The sequence below is a fragment of the Myxocyprinus asiaticus genome, chromosome 7 (assembly GCF_019703515.2).
Source record: "Myxocyprinus asiaticus isolate MX2 ecotype Aquarium Trade chromosome 7, UBuf_Myxa_2, whole genome shotgun sequence".
Taxonomy (NCBI): domain Eukaryota; kingdom Metazoa; phylum Chordata; class Actinopteri; order Cypriniformes; family Catostomidae; genus Myxocyprinus; species Myxocyprinus asiaticus.
The window spans coordinates 45,643,678-45,666,500 of NC_059350.1; the positions used below are offsets into that span (position 1 = coordinate 45,643,678).

Here is a 22,823-nt window from a genome sequence, read left to right on the forward strand (position 1 = left end):
CAGCGTAAAAAAGAATCTACATTTTGTTATAACAACATATTTGTTTTTCAATCATGTAACTTGTCACAACAATTTCTGTCATTTCTACTTGATTTTATGAGTTTGCAGAATTCAAGCTGGCTTTCGTTTATCAGTAATTCAGTTCAAAGTGGTTGAAAAAGTGCATTTAACTAATGAGGTTGTAGGTTGTAAATTTGGCTTCATCTGATTTTACCTAAACAGTTAAGGCAGCAATTAAATTGAAGTTTTCAATTTCAATGAGCTGATTTGATTTTTTATCTATTGTCATTCAGTTATTAAACTTCTTAACATTGCTATTGATTTGTTTTTGGAAATGCATGGACATTTCAGTTTTATTTCAGACTGTTTATCTAACCTACCTCTCTTCAGTGGTGTCCTGTGTATTTTCTGTTATTGCAATTTTATTATTAATAATGATTATTATGATTATGATTATTAATAATAGTAGTAGGAGTAGTAGTAGTAGTAGTGTTTTTTGTTATGTGGGTCGTCAACAAATGATGATAATTTTAGAAATATTTCAAAAATCTAGTTTAAAAACATGCATCAAGTTTGTAGAAATATAATGTTTGGTTCCATGTTGGTTTCATGCATACACTGATTGCAGCATGCACATTTCATATATCTAAAAAAAAAAAAAAAAAACACCACAACAGTTTATACTACATGCATTTATTGATAGGCCTATAAATAATAGTGTCTCCTCCAAACTTCAAGGCTTCCTATTACAAATGATATGCTACTGAACAATTTCTTGCAAAATATTTTGTTTTCGTTTGACTATTATTAGCAATCTGTTTGTCTATTAACAATCTGCAAGACTGCAACCATCTAATAACCAATCTACGCCCTAGGCCTAGACTCCCAAATGTGTAAAAAACATGGTATAGCCATGACACATCTCCTCAAAACATTGTAATACTATGGTACATTTTTTGTTAGCTTGACCAATTCAAATCCCAATGTAAGCACATTTATACTTTCAAATAAAGCGATCTCATAATATTAATATTATTAATAATAAATAAATCTGATTCTGATTTAGTTTTTTCGCTTCCTCCCACTGAGCAGATGGCGCTGTTGTATTATTGAACGCAGCATCGCTCATGTCTTCAGACACAAGAAAGAACAGTTCAAACCGGAGACGCTCAAGCGCCAAGAGAGCTGGAAGTAGTCAGGTACGTAGTTTCCCTCACCTTTGAATTATTTTACAAGAAATCCACGTATTGTAGTGAATATTTATATTCTCTGCTTTTAACGGCGTTTTGTTAGATTGAACGATTTTTTGAGGTTAAGTTAGCTGAGCGGTTGCTAGCTAAAAACTAGCATGTGTGGGATAACTTTATAAATACTTCTATAATAATGTTTATTTCATAAAAAATATTGTAATAATAATTTCATTCTACTCTTAATGTAAGTTCCGTTGTAAAATGAACGATGTAGTGGTGTTATTTTATTTATTTATTTATTTTTTGAGAACATGGTACAATGACAGTACCATGGATTTTCTACATATTAATTGACGTAACGTGTAAATAACATGGTACACAAATATGGTGTTTGTGTGTGTGTGTGTGTGTGTGTGTGTGTGTGTGTGTGTGTGTGTGTGTGTATATATATATATATAATATGTATATATATATATATATAAGTATCGTAGTGTTACCATCTAATACCGTCACTCTACCATGGTACTGCCACATAACGTTTTTGTAAGCTTCTTTCCTCCATAAAGAAGACTTAGTCACAAAACCTAATGAGCTGTCTACCAAGACAGCATTTTTGAAAGAAAATGTACTTATAATGCCCAAAAATGATTTCAAGTTTGGCAGCATCATGTTTGTTTCACATAACCCTCAATGTACTCTAATTTACTATGTGTTTACATTCATGGTTCATTTAAACCAATAGATGTAGTTGTGCTTAAAAGTTTGCATACCCTGGCAGAAATTGTGAAATTTTGGCATTGATTTTGAAAATATGACTGATCATGCAAAAACACTGTCTTTTATTTGAGGATATTGATCATATGAAGCCATTTATTATCACATAGTTGTTTGGCTCCTTTTTAAATCATAATGGTAACAGAAATCACCCAAATGGTCCTGATCAAAAGTTTACATACCCTTGAATGTTTGGCCTTGCTACAGACAAACAAGGTGACACACACAGGTTTAAATGGCAATTAAAAGTTAATTTCCCACACCTGTGGCTTTTTAAATTGCAATTAGTCTGTGTATAAATAGTCAATGAGTTTGTTAGCTCTCACGTGGATGCACTGAGCAGGCTAGATACTAAGCCATGGGGAGCAGAAAAGAACTGTCAAAAGACCTGCATAACAAGGTAATGGAACTTTATAAAGCTGGAAAAGGATATAAAAAGATATCCAAAGCCTTGAAAATGCCAGTCAGTACTGTTCAATCACTTATTAAGAAGTGGAAAATTCGGGGATCTCTTGATACCGAGCCAAGGTCAGGTAGACCAAGAAAGATTTCAGCCACAACTGCCAGAAGAATTGTTCGGGATACAAAGAAAAACCCACAGGTAACCTCAGGAGAAATACAGGCTGCTCTGGAAAAAAAATGGTGTGGTTGTTTCAAGGAGCACAATACGACGATACTTGAACAAAAATGAGCTGCATGGTTAAGTTGCCAGAAAGAAGCCTTTACTGCGCCAATGCCACAAAAATACCCGGTTACAATATGCCCAACAACACCTTGACACGCCTCACAGCTTCAGGCACACTGTAATTTGGAGTGACGAGACCAAAATAGAGCTTTATGGTCACAATCATAAGCGCTATGTTTGGAGAGGGGTCCAAACCATCCCCACTGTGAAGCATGGTGGTGGCTCACTGATGTTTTGGGGGTGTGTGAGCTCTAAAGGCACGGGGAATCTTGTGAAAATTGATGGCAAGATGAATGCAGCATGTTATCAAAACACTGGCAGACAATTTGCATTCTTCTGCATGAAAGCTGCGCATGGAACGCTCTTGGACTTTCCAGCACGACAATGACCCTAAGCACAAGGCCAAGTTGACCCTCCAGTGGTTACAGCAGAAAAAGGTGAAGGTTCTGGAGTGGCCATCACAGTCTCCTGACCTTAATATCATCGAGCCACTCTGGGGAGATCTCAAATGTGCAGTTCATGCAAGATGACCAAAGACTTTGCATGACCTGGAGGCATTTTGCCAAGAAGAATGGGCAGCTATTACCACCTGCAAGAATTTGGGGCCTCATAGACAACTATTGTAAAAGACTGCCCCCTTTAGCATCAATGACAGCGTGCAATACACAGTATTAAGAACTAAGGGTATGCAGACTTTTGAACAGGAGTCATTTCATTTTTTTCATTGTTGCCATGTTTTGTTTAATGATTGTGCCATTCTGTTCATATCCTACAATTGAATATGAATCCCATAAGAAATAAATGAAATGTGTGTTTGCCTGCTCATTCATGTTTTCTTTAAAAATGGTACATATATTACCAATTCTCCAAGGGTATGCAAACTTTTGAGCACAACTGTATGTGAGATTAATGGCATCCTTATAGGAAAGTATAGACACAGTAAACTGTAGGTCTTTATAGCTGGCACATATATTCCCAAGAAGTACCATTACTTGTTGTTTTTATGCAAATTTTGTGAAGCCCTTTGACAGTAACCACATCTCAACATGGGACTAGAGATATGTAAATGTTAACTACAGTAAGTAATAGAAAAAACAGAATACCTCCATATACTATGGCCATGATCTGTTAACAAACTGGAATCCAAAATGTATAAAAAGAGAAATAAAAGACAGTCTTGCATGATGGCAAACGTTAAAACAAAAAAACAGCCCCGAACGTAGCTTATTATTTTGTCCGGAAGTCTTTTGTTTTGGTTTGGACAGTGAGAAAATTGCAGGAACAAATAAAATAATAAAGCTGTACAGAAGATATACAATATTAAATCTCTGAATTGATATTTTTTTATATTTTTATTTTATACACAATATAATTTATTTATTTTTTTTTTTTTTTCCATTTTATACTCTAACTTCTTGCAGAGCAGAGGAGCATATAAAGATTTTGTCAGTATGGACGATATGGAGGACGACACCACAATCTTCTCAACGCTAAAGTCGTTCAAGAGTTTGATTTCTTGTCCAGAGCGTTCTTTACTGGAGTCTGAGCCAGCGTATGGCAGAAGTGACCTTCAGAAACTCTATACTAAAAGAGTGGAGGCAAGTCACAATATAGTTCTTTCAATTTAACCCTTGTTTTTTATGGAACATTTTTATTTCCAGTGACTGTTTCATAAAAATAACACAGACATCTCTTTATGTGTAGAGAAGATTACTGAAACTGAATCAAATTCTTTTGTTGTGCTGGTAGATGGAGGAGGCAGCCGAGCGGATCCGATCCCATACCAGCCTGCTGCAACTCACTCAAGAGAAACAGCAGATGGAGCTCAGTCACAAACGCGCCCGAATAGAGCTGGAGAAAGAGGCAAACAGCAGCTCCAGAGACTTACAGGTGAGCTAGGACAGTTCTGAAAAGCAAGGGCTCTTTCACAATTTTTTTTGAGGAGAGGCGTGCATTTAATTTTCTTAGCTATTGGATATACAATCACCTTATATAGCTGAAAAAAATCACATGGGCCAGTAAGCAACCAAACTGAACACCCTTGCAACATCTTAGCAACCACCCAGAACACCAGAGCAATCGCACATCAACATGCTAAAATCCTCCCAGCAAACACCCACATCGTGGTGGCCAGTTCTGCACAGGCAAGCACCACTCACATTTTCTTCAGGAAAAAAACCCCTCTAGTTATAGTATAGTATTTTGTAATGCACACTTTCTAAACAGTGTAAACAAACACTTTAAACACCATTTAGTATATGATTTGGAACGTCTAAAGCCCCGTTCACACCGCCATTGTCGCTGGAAGTCGCTAGTAATTGTAGTGTAAAGTCGCTAGTGGGCGTTCCTACTGCTGTCGCTCTAACGTTATTGGTGGACTGCACAAATGGCCATAGCTTTAGAATATCTGATCACAGATGAGATTTACTGCTGGCTAAACTTAGATATCATACTAATTTGACAAGAAATCAGTAAAACTGGCTTGCCTGTGAAAATGAACATTCTGCAAGAGAGTGTTTTATAAAACCTTCAGCAGTGCATGTTGCATATCAAAATATTAATAGCTACGGTCTTGACCAACACTGCATATTATTGTCAGAAAACTGATCGAATAGCCATGTGTCATATTTTGTTCGGAAAGCTCTCAAAGAGTAGAATACAACCAGCCTATTTGTTTTACACACAGACAAATATAGCGAGTAATAGCTAAGTACATGTCTTTGACAAAGTACAAGTTTCATTTAAACAGGTGTTGCTTATATAAGTCGTGTTTTTGTTTATAAATTCATGAAAAATAAACACAAAATATCACATACCAGTACTTAGAGGAGGGTATTATCATTAAAATGAGATCACACCCAATGTAATCGGATGCATAGAACATTAGATAATCGACACAAAGCACAGTGTGCATACAGCACATAATGTGATATGGCTGAAATGGCTAAAAACACGTTAGCTTTCCCGGACCAGATGACTTAATCGGAAGTGATGTAGTACATTGTCCAGCATCATGGAATGCTAAACCAATTGTTTTAGGATTCAGATCTCTGCGACCATAGGTGGAAGTCATCCAAATATGGGCAGAGAGGATCGTTCAATCTAATTACATAAGGACACCAGGAGATGGCGCCAAGTACATGACACAGACTCCGTAATGGCTCAAATGACACAGAATGGAACTGAATGATATCTTGTTACTCTTGCCTGCATGCTTTGGAGGGAGAGCATACCTTTAGTCATTGTTGTATTTGCATGTGTAATTAGTTCTTATGTACAATTATTGTTTTATTTGTTTGGAGAGGCTTTTGGACACTAAAATAAATTATTTTTGTAATGCTATAACTTTTCATTGCTTTGTCCTATCAACTTTACTCAGTTACAGGTTACATGACTGAGAACAAAACAAAAGCAGTTTTTCAGAGCTACCTTATTTGCACCTTGAGATACATAATGTCAAAAAAGAAAAATAAGAAAAAAAGTACATTTTTGGCTCAAGTTTATTTTCAGATTTTAACAATTTCTTAGGCAGAGAGTCTCAGAATTTATCATCTATATCATTAAAAAAATAGAAAAGTTTTCTTTAAAATCATACCAAACACTTGACCCTATTTGTTTTTTTTTTTGTTGTTTTTTTTTTTTTTTGTAGAGGTTTAAGCCTTAATGTTGGGCATGCCACTGAAAGGGGAAATTTTTTTAAATGCCTTCAGCATTTTAAGGGTTAACATGACAAATTAACTATCAAAGTATGAATCATACTGCTGACAGTATCTGATACGATTTTCCACGCATTGTTGTTTTATTATATCCATGCATGTGGTTACAGACAAATGATACTGAACAGTGAAATCCCTCAACATTATAACTTCTCATCTGTCTTGCCTGCACTCGACACCAGTATGTTACAGGAGATGGATGACGTGAACTTCACTGCCTTCTCTCCCATTGGTAGTCGCTTCCGGATGTTACTCATCATTTTCATAAAGTTAAACTTTTCTCAACTTTGTCGCGTCGCTTGCCACGCCCACATCTTGTCGTCAATGGTCACTGTTGCCCATGTAGCCAGAAGTCACTCTGCTCTCATAAAAAAAAATATGAGATTGTGTCTCTTTGTCGCGGTGTGAATGGTGCTTAAGACTAGACTGGGCATTTTCTGTTGTGAAAAGCCTAATCTGATTTGTGTGTGTGTCTGTCTGATTACATTTACAGAGGGAAATTGACCGTAGCCGGGACTTACTGATAAAGATCAGACGTCTGGAAGAAAGAGAAGAGAAAGCAAATCAAGCCCTTAATGAACAAGTGGAAAATAACAAGGCTTTAAAGCGTAACCTAGAGGAGCTCCACAAGAAAGCAAACGAAAAAGACAGCAAACTTACAGAGGCAGAACAGGTCTGTGTTTGTGTGTGTTCATGAGTATTTGTAGAGAGCAGAAAATTTAAGTATTATTAAAGATCACATGAAATTATTATTTTCTTTCCTGTTAAAACAGGACATTGGGTGGTGGGGCAAATCTTTAGTTTACGTCATAGCAGGCAAAACTATGATTTGCCAGTTGCTTTCAGTGGCAGGTGGTATTTATAATTTAGGGGGAGGGTACATTCTCATTCTAGAGAGCATTAAATTGTGTAAAACAGTGTATAAGATGAGTCATCAATGTTTTTGTTCCTTTTTCCTGGAGAAGTACAGTTAAGTTAAATTTATTTTATTTTTAGTGTATACAGTATCTGCTAAATGTTTTTGTCAACTTGTAGGAATACACTCGCATATAGGTGGCCTCAGAGTTAACAGACATGGTCTAAAAGCCACAAAGTTCCAATTTAGATTTCATGATGTCTTTAATTAAAGTCGTCATCTTGTGTTGTAGATGATCAGTGAGTTGAAAGACGAGACACGAAGGCTCAATCAACAGATCCAGATACAGGAGTCCAAATTCTCCACCCAAAACCTGGAGATCCAGGCCCTGCAGGAACAACTGGAGGTTAAACGCAAGTACGAACACGTGTACATCAACACACATTCATTCTCTTACTCTTTCTTATAGGAATAGTTCATCCAAAAAATTTAAATTCGGTCATAATTTACTCACCCTCATGTCGTTCCAAACCCATATGACTCTCTTTCTAATACAGAACACAGAAGGAGTCTTTTTTTCATGCACATGAAATAATTTTTTATTTTTGGTTGAACTATTACTTTAAATGAAAACAAAGACAATAAATATACTTGGTGTTTTTCATTTGTCACTTGAAGGAAATTTCAGGACATCAGTCAGAGGTACCAGAATTTGCAGTCATCTCAGTCCACCAACACTGATAGTGAACTCAAGATTAAGGTATTTCTGTTTCAGTTCTCTCCTAATTTGTACAATGTTTTGGATAACTGATAACATTGCTTTCTCCTAAATGACATCCATTTTCATGCAAAAGTCATTTATTTTCACTCTTCAGAGTAGGGCTGTCATGATTATGAAATTTGGCTGTCAAACAAGTAGTTGCAATTATGACGATTAATTGTCTGTTTTAGGGCAAAGTTGTGTGGTTGGAACTACAGCTCTTTACCTGGGTTAGAAGCATAGTTCCTTGTTAGTTTGGTGTGTTGAATCATTTGACTTCGATGAGGCTTCTATATCTTTTATTCCATATAAGACTTTGCAAACATGCCGTTGATGGCATTTATATATTCACTTAAAATTCCCTTATTTGGGCATTGAAATGTGATTGGAATTTGAAGTGCACAACAACCGCGGTTAGAGCAAATAACCGCGATCAGATGGTTATTTAATAATCGCAACAGGCCTACTTCAGAGCCTTTGATAGTTTGCAATAGTGTTTCCAATGTTCCCATATATAGTTTGCAAGGCATAAAACCACATACATGGTCAGCAAATGAAAAATTCTGACAACAAACTACTGGCATGTGGCATTTCAATGAACAGGCTAAAAAAATTATCTCGCACTGACCCAGCGCCATCGGGCCATCCTTAATTTTGAGCCCTGTTTTGCCCTTTATTTGTGTTTTGTGTCGTCTGTGGGACTTTAACTTTTGTTGTCCATCTGCAGGAGTTGGAGAGGCAATTGGTTCTTCTGGAGCAAGACTCTCTGATTGTGAAGAACATGAAATCTGATGTGGCCAGACTGCCCGAGCTGGAGCGAGAGATGAAACGTCTACGAGAGGAAAACTGTTTTTTGAGGTATTCACGAATATAAACATCATGGTCATTTTCAACTAATTTCTGTGGTAGATCATCATAATAACGATAACCGTAACTACACCATAATTTTTGTGTCATTTATCTTATCCTCTTCCATTTGTTCTTATGCCGTTCAGAGAGACGAAAGAGAACAACAGTCTGCTGAAAGAAGAGACGGAGGGGTTGAGGAGGAAGCTGGAGAGAATGGAGAGAGTGTTGGAGGAGAAACTCAAACTGGAGTTGGAGAAAGAGGTACATTATAGGAATATTCCAGGTTCAATACAAGCTAAGCTCAATCGACAGCATTTGTGGCGTAAAGTTGATTACCACAAAAAAGTATTTTTGACTCGTCCCCTTTCTTTATAAAAAAGCAAAAATTAAGGTTGCAGTGAGGCACATTCAATGGAAGTGAATGGGGACAATTTTTTGGAGGGTTTAAAAGCAGAAATGTGAGGCTTATAATTTTATAAAAGCACTTACATTAATTCTTCTGTTAAAACTTGTGTATTCTTTGAGCTATATAGTTGTTTAAATTGTAATTTTTACAGTCATTTTAGGGTTTTGGGGTTTGTTGACATTACATTGTCATGACAACGAAGTTGTAAAATTGGCTTTAAAAACAGCCGGCAAAACAGCGCCAACCCACATCTCAAAATAGCATTCTGAGATGATATTCTTCTCACCTCAATTATACAGAGTGGTTATCTGAGTTACCGTAGACTTTGTCAGTTTGAATCAGTCTGGCCATTCTCTGTTGACCTCTCTCATCAACAAGGCATCCACAGAACTGCTGCTCACTGGATGTTTTTTGTTTTTGGCACCATTCAGAGTAAATTCTAGAGACTGTTGTGTGAAAATCCCAGGAGATCAGCAGTTACAGAAAGACTCAAACCAGCCTGTCTGGCACCAACAATCATCCATGCGATTATCTGATCAGCCAGTCGTGTGTCAGGAGTGCAGTGCATAAAATCAGGCAGATACAGGTCAGGAGCTTCAGTTAATGTTCACATCAACCATCAGAATGGGGAAAAAATGTGATCTCAGTGTTTGGACCGTGGCATGTTTGTTGGTGCCAGACGGGCTGGTTTGAGTAGCTCTGTAACTGCTGATCTCCTGGGATTTTCACGCACAACAGTCTCTAGAATTTACTCTGAATGGTGCAAAAACCAAAACAAAAAAACATCCAGTGAGTGGCAGTTCTGTGAATGCCTTGTTGATGAGAGAGGTCAACAGAGAATGGCCAGACTGGTTCAAACTGACAAAGTCTACGGTAACTCAGATAACCGCTCTGTACAATTGTGGTGAGAAGAATAGCATTTCAGAATGCTATCTGAGATGTGGGTTGGCTCTGTTTTGGCGACATGAGGACGACCTACACAATATTAGGCAGGTGGTTTTAATGTTGTGGCTGATCAGTGGAACAATCACATGAAGTCCTCTTTTTAACCTGAACTTTTGAACATTAAATCTTTGAAACACCTACGCTAAAAAAAGCTAGATGCGATTCAACTAATGAGAACGCAGTTGTCTCAAAAAAAAAAAAAAGTACGTTCTTTTTAACTTGACATGGTCTCTAAAAATGTGGTGATCCTGCGTGAGAGGCTAAAAAAACATTGAGATGTGGAGCAACGTTCAAAGTTGTCCATCCACTGCAGAAGAACGCAAAACCACGTTTGAACAGCCCCTAACTCGCCCTGTACTTGGAAAACTGACCTGGTTTGCAGTCACAGGTGTGTAGATGGGCTATATTTGCAACAACTTCGAATGTGGCTTATCCTGTAAAAACACCCATTTCATAATGTTAGTTTTGAGTTTTGTTTTTAAGTCAAGTGTTACATAATGTATGCTGTTTTTGCACCTTGCCATTTGATTAATTTGTTATGATCCATCAATTTCCAACTAAGTGAGAAAATAATCAAATGAGATGAAGTACCTTCGGCATTACCACATGGTTAGTAAAATATAAGCCACTTTCTTTTTTTTTTTTTTTTTGAATTTTCTGCAAAAAATATCTGTATTGTGACATAATATTACCGTGATATAAAATTACTTGTATCGTGTTATAAGATTTTGATTATAATCATACCACCCACCCCTAACACACATGAAAGAACAGACATATAACACCGAGTGCAGTTTTCCATTGAGCAGTTTCCTCTAAGCTTTTATGATTCTCCTCTTGTTAAGACAATGTTATTTCTTCAAGTAATTGTGGATTATTCTGTTAACTTTTAACACATTTCAGTGTAGCAGGTACAATCTTTGCATAAACTGTTGATTGGAATGTTAGGTCTGCAGATGCTGTGTATGATCGGCTACCTGATCACTGTTGTTAAATGTATTTTTTTCATCTTCCAGAAACTGCAGCATGAACTGCAGGCTTGGGAGAACACCTGCCAGAAAACAGGACTTAACATTAGGTGAGTATTTTCTTATGTTTAAAAAAGAGAGGTGTACTACTGTAGTAAATTGTTGGGTGGAAATTTTGCACTCATGTGCATTTAAAGGTGCACTCAGTAATTTTTTCCTCATTAAAAAAAGGTTAACTCCTAAAGACATGAGTAATTTTGCAGTATATGTAGGGAATCCTGACCACTCGCATTAAAATGAAGAATCTAGTCATAACAGTAACCTTATAAAAGCTGTTTCATTGTATATGGAGAGGGTCCGCACATGGAGGCTGCCATGTTAAAATCACATGACCAGCCAAATACTAGTCACTTAATCTCAGTAACTGTCCTGTTATTTGACACTTTCACTCACTGATTAAAGTAATCATGTCTGACTATGAACATCTGGAACTGAAAACTATTGATTTTAAATGATGCTGCATTAAAGTTGCTAGGTGTCAGTGTAAGTCCAAGATGACACAAAGACCAAAATTACTGAGTGCACCTTTAAGTTAAAGCTGAAGAAGTTTTTTCTATGTTAAAATATGTTCTCCTATCCCAGCCTAATTTGCAGACGAATTTGTCAACAAGCAGTGTTGTTTTGGGGTTACTTTTGTAACAGAGGCAGACATACACCCTGTCCAAGTCATCTTGCCATAACTTGTTTATGTTCACACAAAATAGTTGGAGGTTTATTAAGGTATTTAGGTTTATTTTACTCAAGTTCATGTTCCCATTTCATTAACACTGTTTGAAATTCATGAAACCTAATATGTAGTAGTTGTGGATGATGTGGTGATTTATAAAGCCACTAGAGGGTGCTCTGTTCTAAAGAAATGTTTATTCCCCCAGTACATCTCTGCACCTGTGTAAGTTTATGAAACTGTATTAGGTCATTTAGTGTGTGGTTTAAATTCTTCATGCTCTCTGGTTTTGCAGTGTTCTCAAGGTCAGTTTGTTATAAATACTGAAATACTAGCTGATGTGGTGCAGTTTTACCAAACATATTTAGCGTGTTTGCATATGCATGTGTTCTGTTGATTGTGTGAGGTGTAGATGTGCTTTATCAGTCATGCAGAAAGATGTAAACATTCTCTTTAATGTTTTTTGGAATGGGGGATTTGGTGGTACACACTCGCACACTTCAATTTCATGATCTTGAAATACCTCATGCAATGACATCCATTGAAACCAGTGATCCCAAACTTTCAGAGCCGTAACTAAAAAGAAAAAGGCCTTTATTTTAAGGGAAGCATCTCTTACAAACTGTATCATACATTGGAAAAGAGGATTTCCCTTGCTCTTTTGAAATAAGTTTATGATGTACTGTGAACTTTACTAGTTTCATCCCTAGTTCACAAACCATTTTTTTAAATAATGCTGGAAAAATGGCTTATTCAGAATCCTTCATGGTTGTGATGTCATAATCATGCGCAAATTAACATATGACGCATAAATAGCCATTCAGAGCTGGTCAATCATAAGTCATTCACAAATAGAACTCTTACAGCAATAAAACAGCCAGTTTAATTCTAAGGTTCAGAAAAAGGGTTCAAAATGGTAATGTAGAGCTAAATTCTGACTGTTTTTGGTGCAAAAAGCTTGACTGACATTATGATTGAGCTAAAATGAAATGCTACAAAATTGTAGGATATGGTGCCTTTAAGATTTGTGCACTAGTAAAAGATCTGTATGAACTGAATTTAATAAGAACACACTTATAAATATGCACATCCCATTTTGCTCACCTTTGGCATTGGTTATTCATTTTAGTTGCAGAATTAATACCAGGTGGTTTTCTTTTTATATATATATTTTACTACGATGAAATAAAAAATATGAATGTGAATATGTAAAATAATGGTTTAAAGTTTGACCGTATGTTTTTAAACATGAATACAACAGACGTGATTAGCTTTTTATTTTATCTTTGTAAAGGATTGGAGTCTCTTAACTCAATGTAGGTTACTGAATAATTACTTTTGAATGACAAACTAGGACATTCAAAGCTTGAAATGTTTCTGTATTGCCTACCCCAGGACAAATACTTGAGTTCCACGTAGCTGCTTGACAGTATTTTAATACGTGAATGACAGTTTCCGATTTACTAAGCAAAATATCTTAATGTGACCTTGTGCTGTTACTAATTGCCATGTGTGCATGTCCTAGCTGCTATGTTAGGTTAATATTTTGTCTTATAGCCTATTTATCATTGGGTTGTATTTGTCATTTATCCCCTTTTCTCCCAATTTGGAATGCCCAATTCCCACTACTTTGTAGGTCCTCGTGGTGGCGCGGTTACTCACCTCAATCCGGGTGGCGGAGGACAAGTCTCAGTTGCCTCCGCTTCTGAGACAGTCAATCCACGCATCTTATTACGTGGCTCGTTGTGCATGACAATGCAGAGACTCCCAGCATGGTAAGGCTCATGCTACTCTCCACGATCCACGCACAACTTACCACATGCCCCATTGAGAGCGAGAACCACACATCGCGACCACGAGGAGTTTACCCCATGTGACTCTACCCTCCCTAGCAACTGGGCCAATTTGGTTGCTTAGGAGACCTGGCTGGAGTCACTCAGCACACCCTGGATTCGAACTTGCGACTCCAGGGGTGGTAGTTAGCGTCAGTATGCAGTATATTTGCGTGCAGTATATTTTTGATTAAATAAAAGTTTGATTGGACGCATGGCTTTTGACATAAAAAAAAGGAACAAGAAAAATAATAGTTTTCTCCTCCCTATAAACAGTTGATTTGCCTTATTTTGCTATTCTAACTATACCTGATCATATGTTTAGTGGGATTTTATTAATTTGCATTTAGCATTGATTTTACCATGACTGGGTAATCGATTTTTCGAATGCATCGCTATCCTAATTTCTGTCATCTTGATATCGATTCCAAAATCCCAAGATAAATCGTTTACTTTATGGCAACCCTCTACAATGCCTGTAAATCACTGGCATATGAGACCAAATTTTGCACTATGCGACTGAAAATGTGTGTGATTAGTCACTGGCTGGTAAATTTTCAGATATCAATCACCAGTGATTGAGTAGTATATTGGTGAATAAGTTCAGCACCGAGATGATCCTTTCAGTGCATGTTGAAAGTAAAAGTTTGGTTTGATTCGTTCCATGTAATGTGTGTCAAAGACGAGATCCACAATCCATTTGCCATTGAATAATGTGTCTTTTAATACCCTTTCTGTTCTTTACAGTAAGTTGTTGATCAAAAACAAAAAAATAATCATTTAATTCTAATAACTTATAGCACGGATGCAGTAAATAACCAATCTACTCTACTCTTGTTAATGTGTGCTCAATCAAAACACATAGACACTCACTAAACTGCCAGCATTCTTAAAAGGACAACACCAGTTTTCAGCACATGTTCTGCAAATCAATGTAAATACTTGTAAATAGTACAAATTATGCACGTAAACAAGCATGTAACAAAATATGCTGTATACAGTATATGCAATATAACATGCAATTTCAAGACATAATTTTTATAGATGGAATACATGGATTTGTACGTTTAAAAATAAAAAAATGTAACAAATTATGAAAAATTTAAGTTAATATTTTACTGTACCGTACTATACCTAGTTACAAGGCCCCCTGTATAATTAACAGCATTAGCTTAGAGAGAATTTCTTTCATATGTAAGATATTATAACTGAAATATACGCATATGAAACGGAATCAAATCAAGAGCTTGTGAATCGGAATAGATTTGGGAAATAACTTTCTACCTGTGACCCAGTCCAAACAGACTTGAGACCCATTTTTGGGTTGAAATCCACCAGTTGAGAACCGCTACACTAAATTGAATTACTACTTATTGTCAAGATACAATAATTCTGTAGTTAAAAATTCAGATAAACTGCAGTCACGACCATAGATGGATATTGACATGCTACATTTAAATAAAGTTATTATTTACTCCAATACATTTACTTAAGTAACTCTTTTTGGAAAATGTTTGGAGTAGGTTCAAAGGTGGATACTATTGACTTTTTACTCAAATTTCTAATAATTTGTTTTTACATCGTTTCAAAGGGCGATGTTCTTGATGCTACATTAAAATCAATAATGTAAAAAGGGTTAATAAATACATAATTTATTGAGAGATTTTTGAATTGGACTTTTACAATGCCGGAACTTTACAGCTACACTTTGTCATTTGAATCTAGCAAGGCAGCAACAGCAAGCACACCAATCAAAAACTTTCTTCACTCCACACAGTGAAAAAGAAAAAGTAAGTTATGCGATGCCTTCATTGCACATCAAAATAAGTGGATATTTAAGCATACAAAATTCCGTGGGGCCTGGGTAGCTCAGCGAGTGTTGACGCTGACTACCACCCCTGGAGTCGCAAGTTCAAATCCAGGCCGTGCTGAGTGACTCCAGCCAGGTCTCCTAAGCAACCAAATTGGCCCGGTTGGTAGGGTGGGTAGAGTCACATGGGATAACCTCCTCGTGGTCGCTATTATGTGGTTCTTGCTCTCGCTGGGGCGCGTGGTGAGTTGTACGTGAATGCCGTGGAGAATAGTGTGAAGCCTCCACACGCACTCCGATAACGCGCTCAACAAGCCACATGATAAGATGCACGGATTGACGGTCTCAGACGCGGAGGCAACTGAGATTCGTCCTCTGCCACCCGGATTGAGGCGAGTCACTACGCCACCATGCTTGTTTGTTATTGTGATGGTTAGTTTCAGCATGATTCTTTAACTACAGGCTCTACTGACCTCATTTTAAATATACATTTTCTTATATTAGTGTAGTGTTGCAATACATTAGTGCATATAAATCCAGCCTAAACGGGCTTCTAAACACAGAGATTAGGTGCAATTTATCTTATGTGTACAAAACTAATGAACTAAATTATTGTGTCTGCATATACTGTAAGCCACATAACATACTGAACTAAGAATCCATGCAGGACGTTGGGAAATAGCGACAGTAGGTGTTGACAATGTATGATCTTGCTTCAGCTCATAATTCAGTATACATAATAGAGACATTGTAACATAATTACTAGGAACGTTTCTTTTAATTATCAGACCTGACCAAATCTGTCTAGAATTGTTAAAGTGATAATTCACCCATAAATTAATATTCTGTCATAATTTATTCTCAGTTTTGTTGTTCCAAACCTGTCTGACTCTGTTTTCTCTGGAACCCAAAACAAAATGTTTTTTCAGGCAGGATGTGAGGGTCTGACAGCCTCAGTCACCACCACTTTCAAAATATGAGACAAAAATGGTGCAATGACAGTGAATGGTGACTGAGGCTGACATTCTGTCTAGCGTCACATAATTTTGTTCCATGGAAGAAAGACATTTTTAGGTCATGAGGGTGAATAAATAACTTTAATCTTTAAACTATCACTGTAACAGAGGGTATAAAGGATGACATACAGTGGCAAGAAAAAGTATGTGAATCCTTTGGAATTAGCTGGTTTTCTGCATTAATTGGTCATAAAATGTGATCTCATCTTCATCAAAATCACAAGTATAGACAAACACAATGTGCTTAAGCTAACAACACAAACAATTATAGTCTTTAATGAACACATCCCATTAAACATTCACAGTGCTGTGGAAAAAGTGAACCCTTGTATTTAAAAACTGGTCAGTCCTCCTTTGGCAGCAATAACCTCAATCAAGCGTTTAGACCTGCACAACATTCATAAGGAATTTTGGACCATTCTTCCTTAAAAAAAAAAAAACTGCCTCAGCTCAGCCAATTTCTTAGGATGTCTGGTGTGAACGGCTTTCTTATGGCTAACCAGTTCCAATGAACAGAAATGTTAACCAGTTCCTATGATTCCTTCAAGTCTTTAGCTGTCACTCTGGTGTTTTTTTTTTTTTTTTTTTTTTTTTTAACCTCATTGAGCATTCTGCCGTGTGCCCTTTGAGTCATCTTGGCTGGATGGGCGCTTCTAGGGAGAGTAGCCACAGTACTAAATCATCTCCATTTATAGACAGTTTGTCTAATTGTGGACAGATGAAAATCTAAGCTCTTCGAGATAACTTTGTAACCCTTTCCAGCTTTATGCAAAGCAATTCTTGATCATAGGTTGCTGAGATCTTTTTTTTTTTTGTGAGGCATGGTCCACATCAGCAGATGCTTTTTGTGAATAGCAAACTCAAAATGTTTGAGTGCTTTTTACAAGTCAAAGTAGCTCTAACCCACACCTCCAATCTAGTTTCATTCATTGGATGCCAGGGTTGCCAACTCCTGACTTTAATTAGCTTTTATTGACATCATTAGCATAGGGGTTCACATACATTTTCCAACCTACACTGTGAATGTTTGAATGATGTATTCAATATGTACAAGAACATTACAGTAATTTGTGTGTTATTAGTTAAAACAGATTGTGTATGTTCATTATTGTAACTTAGATGAAGATCAAACCCCATTTTAAGACAAATTTATGCATAAATGCAGGCAATTCCAAAGGGTTTACATACTTTTTCTTGCCAATGTAGTCACATAACCCATGCACGCAAAGTGTTTATAATAATCAGAATAATAGTATCTAGTAACTCGCTACTTGAGTTTTCTTTTAAAAGGATACTTTCTTACTCCTACTTGAGTTATTATTAACATGATTAGTTTTGCTTCTGCTTTAGTAATTATTTTTCAAAGGTGTTAGTACTTTTACTTAAGTAAAGTTTTGGGCTACTCTACCCACCTCTGGTTATGATGGTAATCAGACTCATGTAATGTTGTGTAAGTATGGAATGGACTGGAAAAGCTTTCAGCAAAATGATGTCTCAGAAATTTAAAATTACCAATGATTACAAGATTTTAAGGATGAAGCTCCCAGGCCCCGTCTCTTGAGATGCATCCAATTATCTCGTAATGATTATTTTCTGTTTGCATGTGCTTGAACAAGTGAAAGAACAAACCTTCCATGTTTCTTGGCAAGTGTTTGGTAATTACCCAGTAATGATTATTAACTTCAAACGCCACATAATTGGTTGCTGCATCGTAGAGTCAATAACCCTCATATCTGGCCAGAATCTTAATTTCTGTATAGGTTACGTTGTTCGTCCTTAGATAATTTCTCCTCTCTCTCTTCACCATCCCTGTTTGTCAGCGAAGGTCTTTGTTCCTGTTTGAATGCACTTCCTGTCTTTTGAAGTTGTGTGATATGGCCTTGAGCAAGTTGTTTGAATGCAGGATTCTACCGATTATGCACACGTCCACATAGTTAAAACACTGCATATAATCAGACTCTTCCTAATGCTTTTTCACTGCCTGCTCTGAGAGAATAATGGCACACCGAATGAGCGCAAAGTGCCCGTCTCGCTTTACTGGAGCAAAAATTCGAGTCTGGATTCTGATTGATTTTTGAGCATTTCTCATTCCACTCTCTCTGCTTCCCAGGCCTACAAACCACCACATTCACCAGGAATATAAATATGTCAGGTGGTAGTTTCATTCTGCTCTCTCATGTTTTACTTGGGTGAGCAATGTAACTCTCAGGGGCATTCTCCAAATAAAAGAAACCGGTGTCATATCTTTTCAATGTTTTGTCTCAGCAAAGAAAATTGCAACGGTTGGAACTTTCCTTTTTGCGCTGTAGACTCATTTCGTCACGCTGTGAAGAAAACGGGAGATAACTTCCTGAAAAATGAAGAGGGAAAGAGGAATTCATACTCAAAATTGTATCATGGTCTGTCTTATGATTCCTTCCCTTTATGTTCCCCTTCGTGGCGATTTTCCTTTTGTTTGAATGCTAAACCAATTGTCTCCAGAATTGGCTTTAGTCTCGAATACAGAACAAAGGTGTCAGCTGTAAGATATAGCACTTTAATCATGCAAAAAAAAAAAAAAAAAAAGTCAAATATGAGCAAATGAATTCAATGCCTTTCTGTCTGTGGGTGTGATTAAGTTCATGAGCCTTTTGTTTGATGCTGACAGCTCCGTTAATTATGCAAATCAAAGACAGAAAATGTAATTTAACATGCCCTATGATCATTTGAAGCATGACCCAGTCAGTTAGCTGGCTATGTTGTATATAAAAATGTGAATATATTATGCACTTTGAATACATATTGCCTTGTTTCCTTGCTCTTGAGCATTTCTAGCAAGCATAAAATAACTATTATAAACCAAATTTACATAATTATCTGCAAACCTGCTTTTATGAGAATGCTGAGTATAACAACATAAAATAAATAAAAAGAGCTCGAGTAACAGCAGATTTCGACCAAGTTTTGTGACCAATGGGAATTGAAAAGTTTTGATCAAGTGCTTACAAAGCTAACACAAGTTTTGCCTAATTATTGAATGGATAATTTCGTGTAATCTAATTTGCTGTTAAGCAAACAAACAAGGCAGACAGGATTGTTTTTTTTTTTTTTTTTTTACCACTTTAAGTTGGTAACTATCAATTTGCAGTATAAGCATACTGTAAGAGTAACTGGAAATCTTATTTACTCTAAGTACAAACTAATAACAACAATACTTCACATAACTATTAAACAAACACTATGGAACAATATGTCTCATGGGGGGTTGATGAATTAGAAAGTCAGTAACGTACTTTAGCAAAAAGCTGTTTTAAATGTGAAACATTTTGAAAACAAAGCAGTAAAGGAAAACCGGGGCAATGCAGTTTCAGGGAAGCAATTTTACTTGTAATTAAAAAAAAAAAAAAGTTAGAGTTTTAAAGCTTTGGACTTGAGAAGTTATTTTCATGTCCATTAGAAACAGGCTCTACCTTTTTTTTTTTTTGCATTATAGTCCCAAGTTTTTTGTTGTAAGAATGATTAGGTATTAATTAAAAATTAGCAATTATCTAACATAAAACTAACTTTGCATGAAAATAGGTAGTTTTAAACATATCAAATGTCTGTATCCCCCAATTCATCGTAGTAAAAACTATTTTAATCTTAATAATATTCATATTTGTTGTAATTACCAAAAAATATTATTTGTCTGTGTCTCTGTGTAGGTATGTTTTGCTGTGTACTGAATTTTCCCTCTATCATAAATATATTTTTTTAACATTTCTTAAAATTGTGACACCCACATAGTTGAATGTAAATAATTTCTTTCCATATTCTCAATTTTTACACACATTGGAATTTAAGAAAAAGGAAAAATATAAGTTCACCAAGAATTGTAAACCAACATACACTCACTGGGGGGGGGGGTAATTTGATCTCAGTGATTTCAAACCATGGCATGATTGTTGGTGCCAAACAGGCTGATTTGAGTATTTCTGTAACTGCTGATCTCCTGGAATTTTCACGCACAACAGTCTCTAGAGTTTACTCAGAATGGTGCCAAAAACAAAAAACATCCAGTGAGTGGCAGTTCTGCGGACGGAAATGCCTTGTTGATGAGAGAGGTCAACGGAGAATGACCAGACTGTTTCGAGCTTACAGAAAGGATACGGTAACTCGGATAACCACTCTGTACAATTGTAGTGAGCAGAAAAGCATCTCACAGTGCACAACATGTCAAACCTTGAGTCGGACGAGGCTACAACAGCAGCAGACCACGTCAGGAACTTTATTAGGACCATAGTGTTCTATGTGAGTCTATGGTGCCAAACTGTTTAATGTTTATAACTTGAAAATAAAATTGCGCAACTATACGTGGGCACATTTTGGTAACAGGGTTTAAAAATATTGCAAACATCATAAAATAAATGGTAATAAAAACAGCTCATATAATATTAACATTGACCTCCTGAGGTTGACAGTCAACATTATCTGAGGGTTAAGCACCTGACCATTTATTGTTATTTTTAAGAGTTTCAGGTCCTGTTTTTTTTACCATATACATGAAAAGTGGCTGTCTTTCCTGGTAATAGCAGCAAACTGGGAAAACTGTGTTATACCAATATTTGTTTCAAACTTTTTTGTTGTAGGAAACCTGAGGATTTGTCAAGGGAGGTGATACAGATTCAACAGCGAGAACTGAACCTGAAACAGCAGAACTACACACTCAATAGCAGGTAACAAATACACACAGACTCACACATGCATTCACAGATATGGACCACTGACTTTCATCATGAATCGTGGGTCACTTCATTTGTCGCACCATTCATTTGATTTACCAAAGTTGTCAGAAGCTAAGCCTAAAACTTTTACACCGCAGCTTCAAAGTTATTTTTTTATATCACAGACCTGATTGTAGTTATGAGCTGTAGCAATTCTGGATGAAATATTTGATATAGTCGAGCCTTGCTGTCATTGCATGGTTTGTAAGATTTGACATCCTGTGTAAGAACTGAGACGGACAATCTCTATTGAACATTCACTTATGAGATGCCTCTACTGCAGAGCATGTGATCACCAACTACCAACCAAGCTACCTACCTACTAGGGATGTGCCAGGGTGGTCGACTAATAGACTAGTCGTCTAACAATTAACTAGTCGATTAGTGCGTTCGACTACTAACATTTAATGTATTTAGTGGTGTTTGTTTTAATGGGAGATGTAATTCTCACATTAATTGAGAGATGCAGCTTCTTAGAGAGCATTTTTTCATGATGATAGCTTGCTGTGCTGAACAGTGAATAACAGTCAGCAGGGTAAAACCCTCTGCAAGAAGTTTCGTCTCTTAAATGCTGTAGGTTTCATCTTTTTATGCAATGTGCTGCATCAACAATGCATTTCAAGATGATCACTGTCCGACATTAAATCCTCTGCTGTGAAGAGATTCAAGTCTTTTGCTGATTCTAAAACAGCTTTACTAAATAGTTGCAGTAAAAAAGGTTTAAACTGCTTGATGTCGTGAACTAGATTTGTACCTGTAATATTATCTTGCAGCTCTGCGCTTTTGAATGCGCAGCAAGGATCGCCCTGAAGCACTCCGATTGCACTGAAGTGCTTCATTCTGCATTCAGGATGCACACAATCAGTTTTGTGCCACTCTGTATTGGAGCCCTTGTTATTTTTTACTTTGATAATTTTGTGCAAATAAGATGTTAATTAGTTAATTAGCCCATTTAATTGTTGAACATTCGTTATTCACCATGTTGGGCAGTTTTGAATTCTAATAGTTGCAATATGTTTTATAGTACAATGACCACTTGTATGTCAAAAGATCAAGGAAAATGTGTTCCTCATGTCATGACCCTTTTAACCCTCTGGGGTCGACGGACGCGCCGGCGCGTCCTGCTGGATTTTTTCCTCATAACAGCGGAAACAACTTAAAATACTCCGTTATTTTTGGGCATACAGATAAGTGTAAGACATCATTAGAAACTATAAAGGGTCTACTTTTATTTGTGTACACTCACAATAACAAAACCTTGTGCTTTTGTAAAATAAAGAAAATAAACAGGGTGCGCTTTCAGCCGTCTCTGTCTCCGCGAACATCTTTCTGAAACACATCAAAAAATTAACTGAAACTCTGCGAATACTTATCATACAAACATGAAACATATGTCTAAAGAAAGCTTAAAATGTCTACTTTTAAATCAAGCAATTCAAATTTAAAACAAATATTCTCCTACAATGTAATCTGTATGAAACAAAGTGATGTACAGTTTCTCCTGGCTCAGCTAATTATCGCTAACGTGATCACACCCACCAGCAGAGCGC

General features: G+C 36.6%; 1 protein-coding gene across 2 annotated transcripts in view; it reads left to right on the top strand.

Annotated features, from left to right (window-relative positions):
• Positions 1-1,139: 1,139 nt before the first annotated feature.
• The window catches only part of mad1l1 (mitotic arrest deficient 1 like 1), a 103,637-nt gene continuing 81,953 nt past the window's right edge, over positions 1,140-22,823 (top strand). Inside the window, exons 1-10 of one of the 2 annotated variants that reach the window (XM_051703835.1) lie at positions 1,140-1,199; positions 4,071-4,247; positions 4,399-4,539; positions 6,859-7,038; positions 7,514-7,638; positions 7,900-7,981; positions 8,709-8,839; positions 8,977-9,091; positions 11,198-11,259; positions 21,139-21,225. In XM_051703835.1, the coding sequence (XP_051559795.1) occupies positions 4,101-4,247; positions 4,399-4,539; positions 6,859-7,038; positions 7,514-7,638; positions 7,900-7,981; positions 8,709-8,839; positions 8,977-9,091; positions 11,198-11,259; positions 21,139-21,225 (1,070 nt within the window). In that variant the 5' untranslated portion in view covers positions 1,140-1,199; positions 4,071-4,100. The remainder of the gene's footprint in view (positions 1,200-4,070; positions 4,248-4,398; positions 4,540-6,858; positions 7,039-7,513; positions 7,639-7,899; positions 7,982-8,708; positions 8,840-8,976; positions 9,092-11,197; positions 11,260-21,138; positions 21,226-22,823) is intronic. The other variant, XM_051703836.1, reaches the window with a different exon arrangement.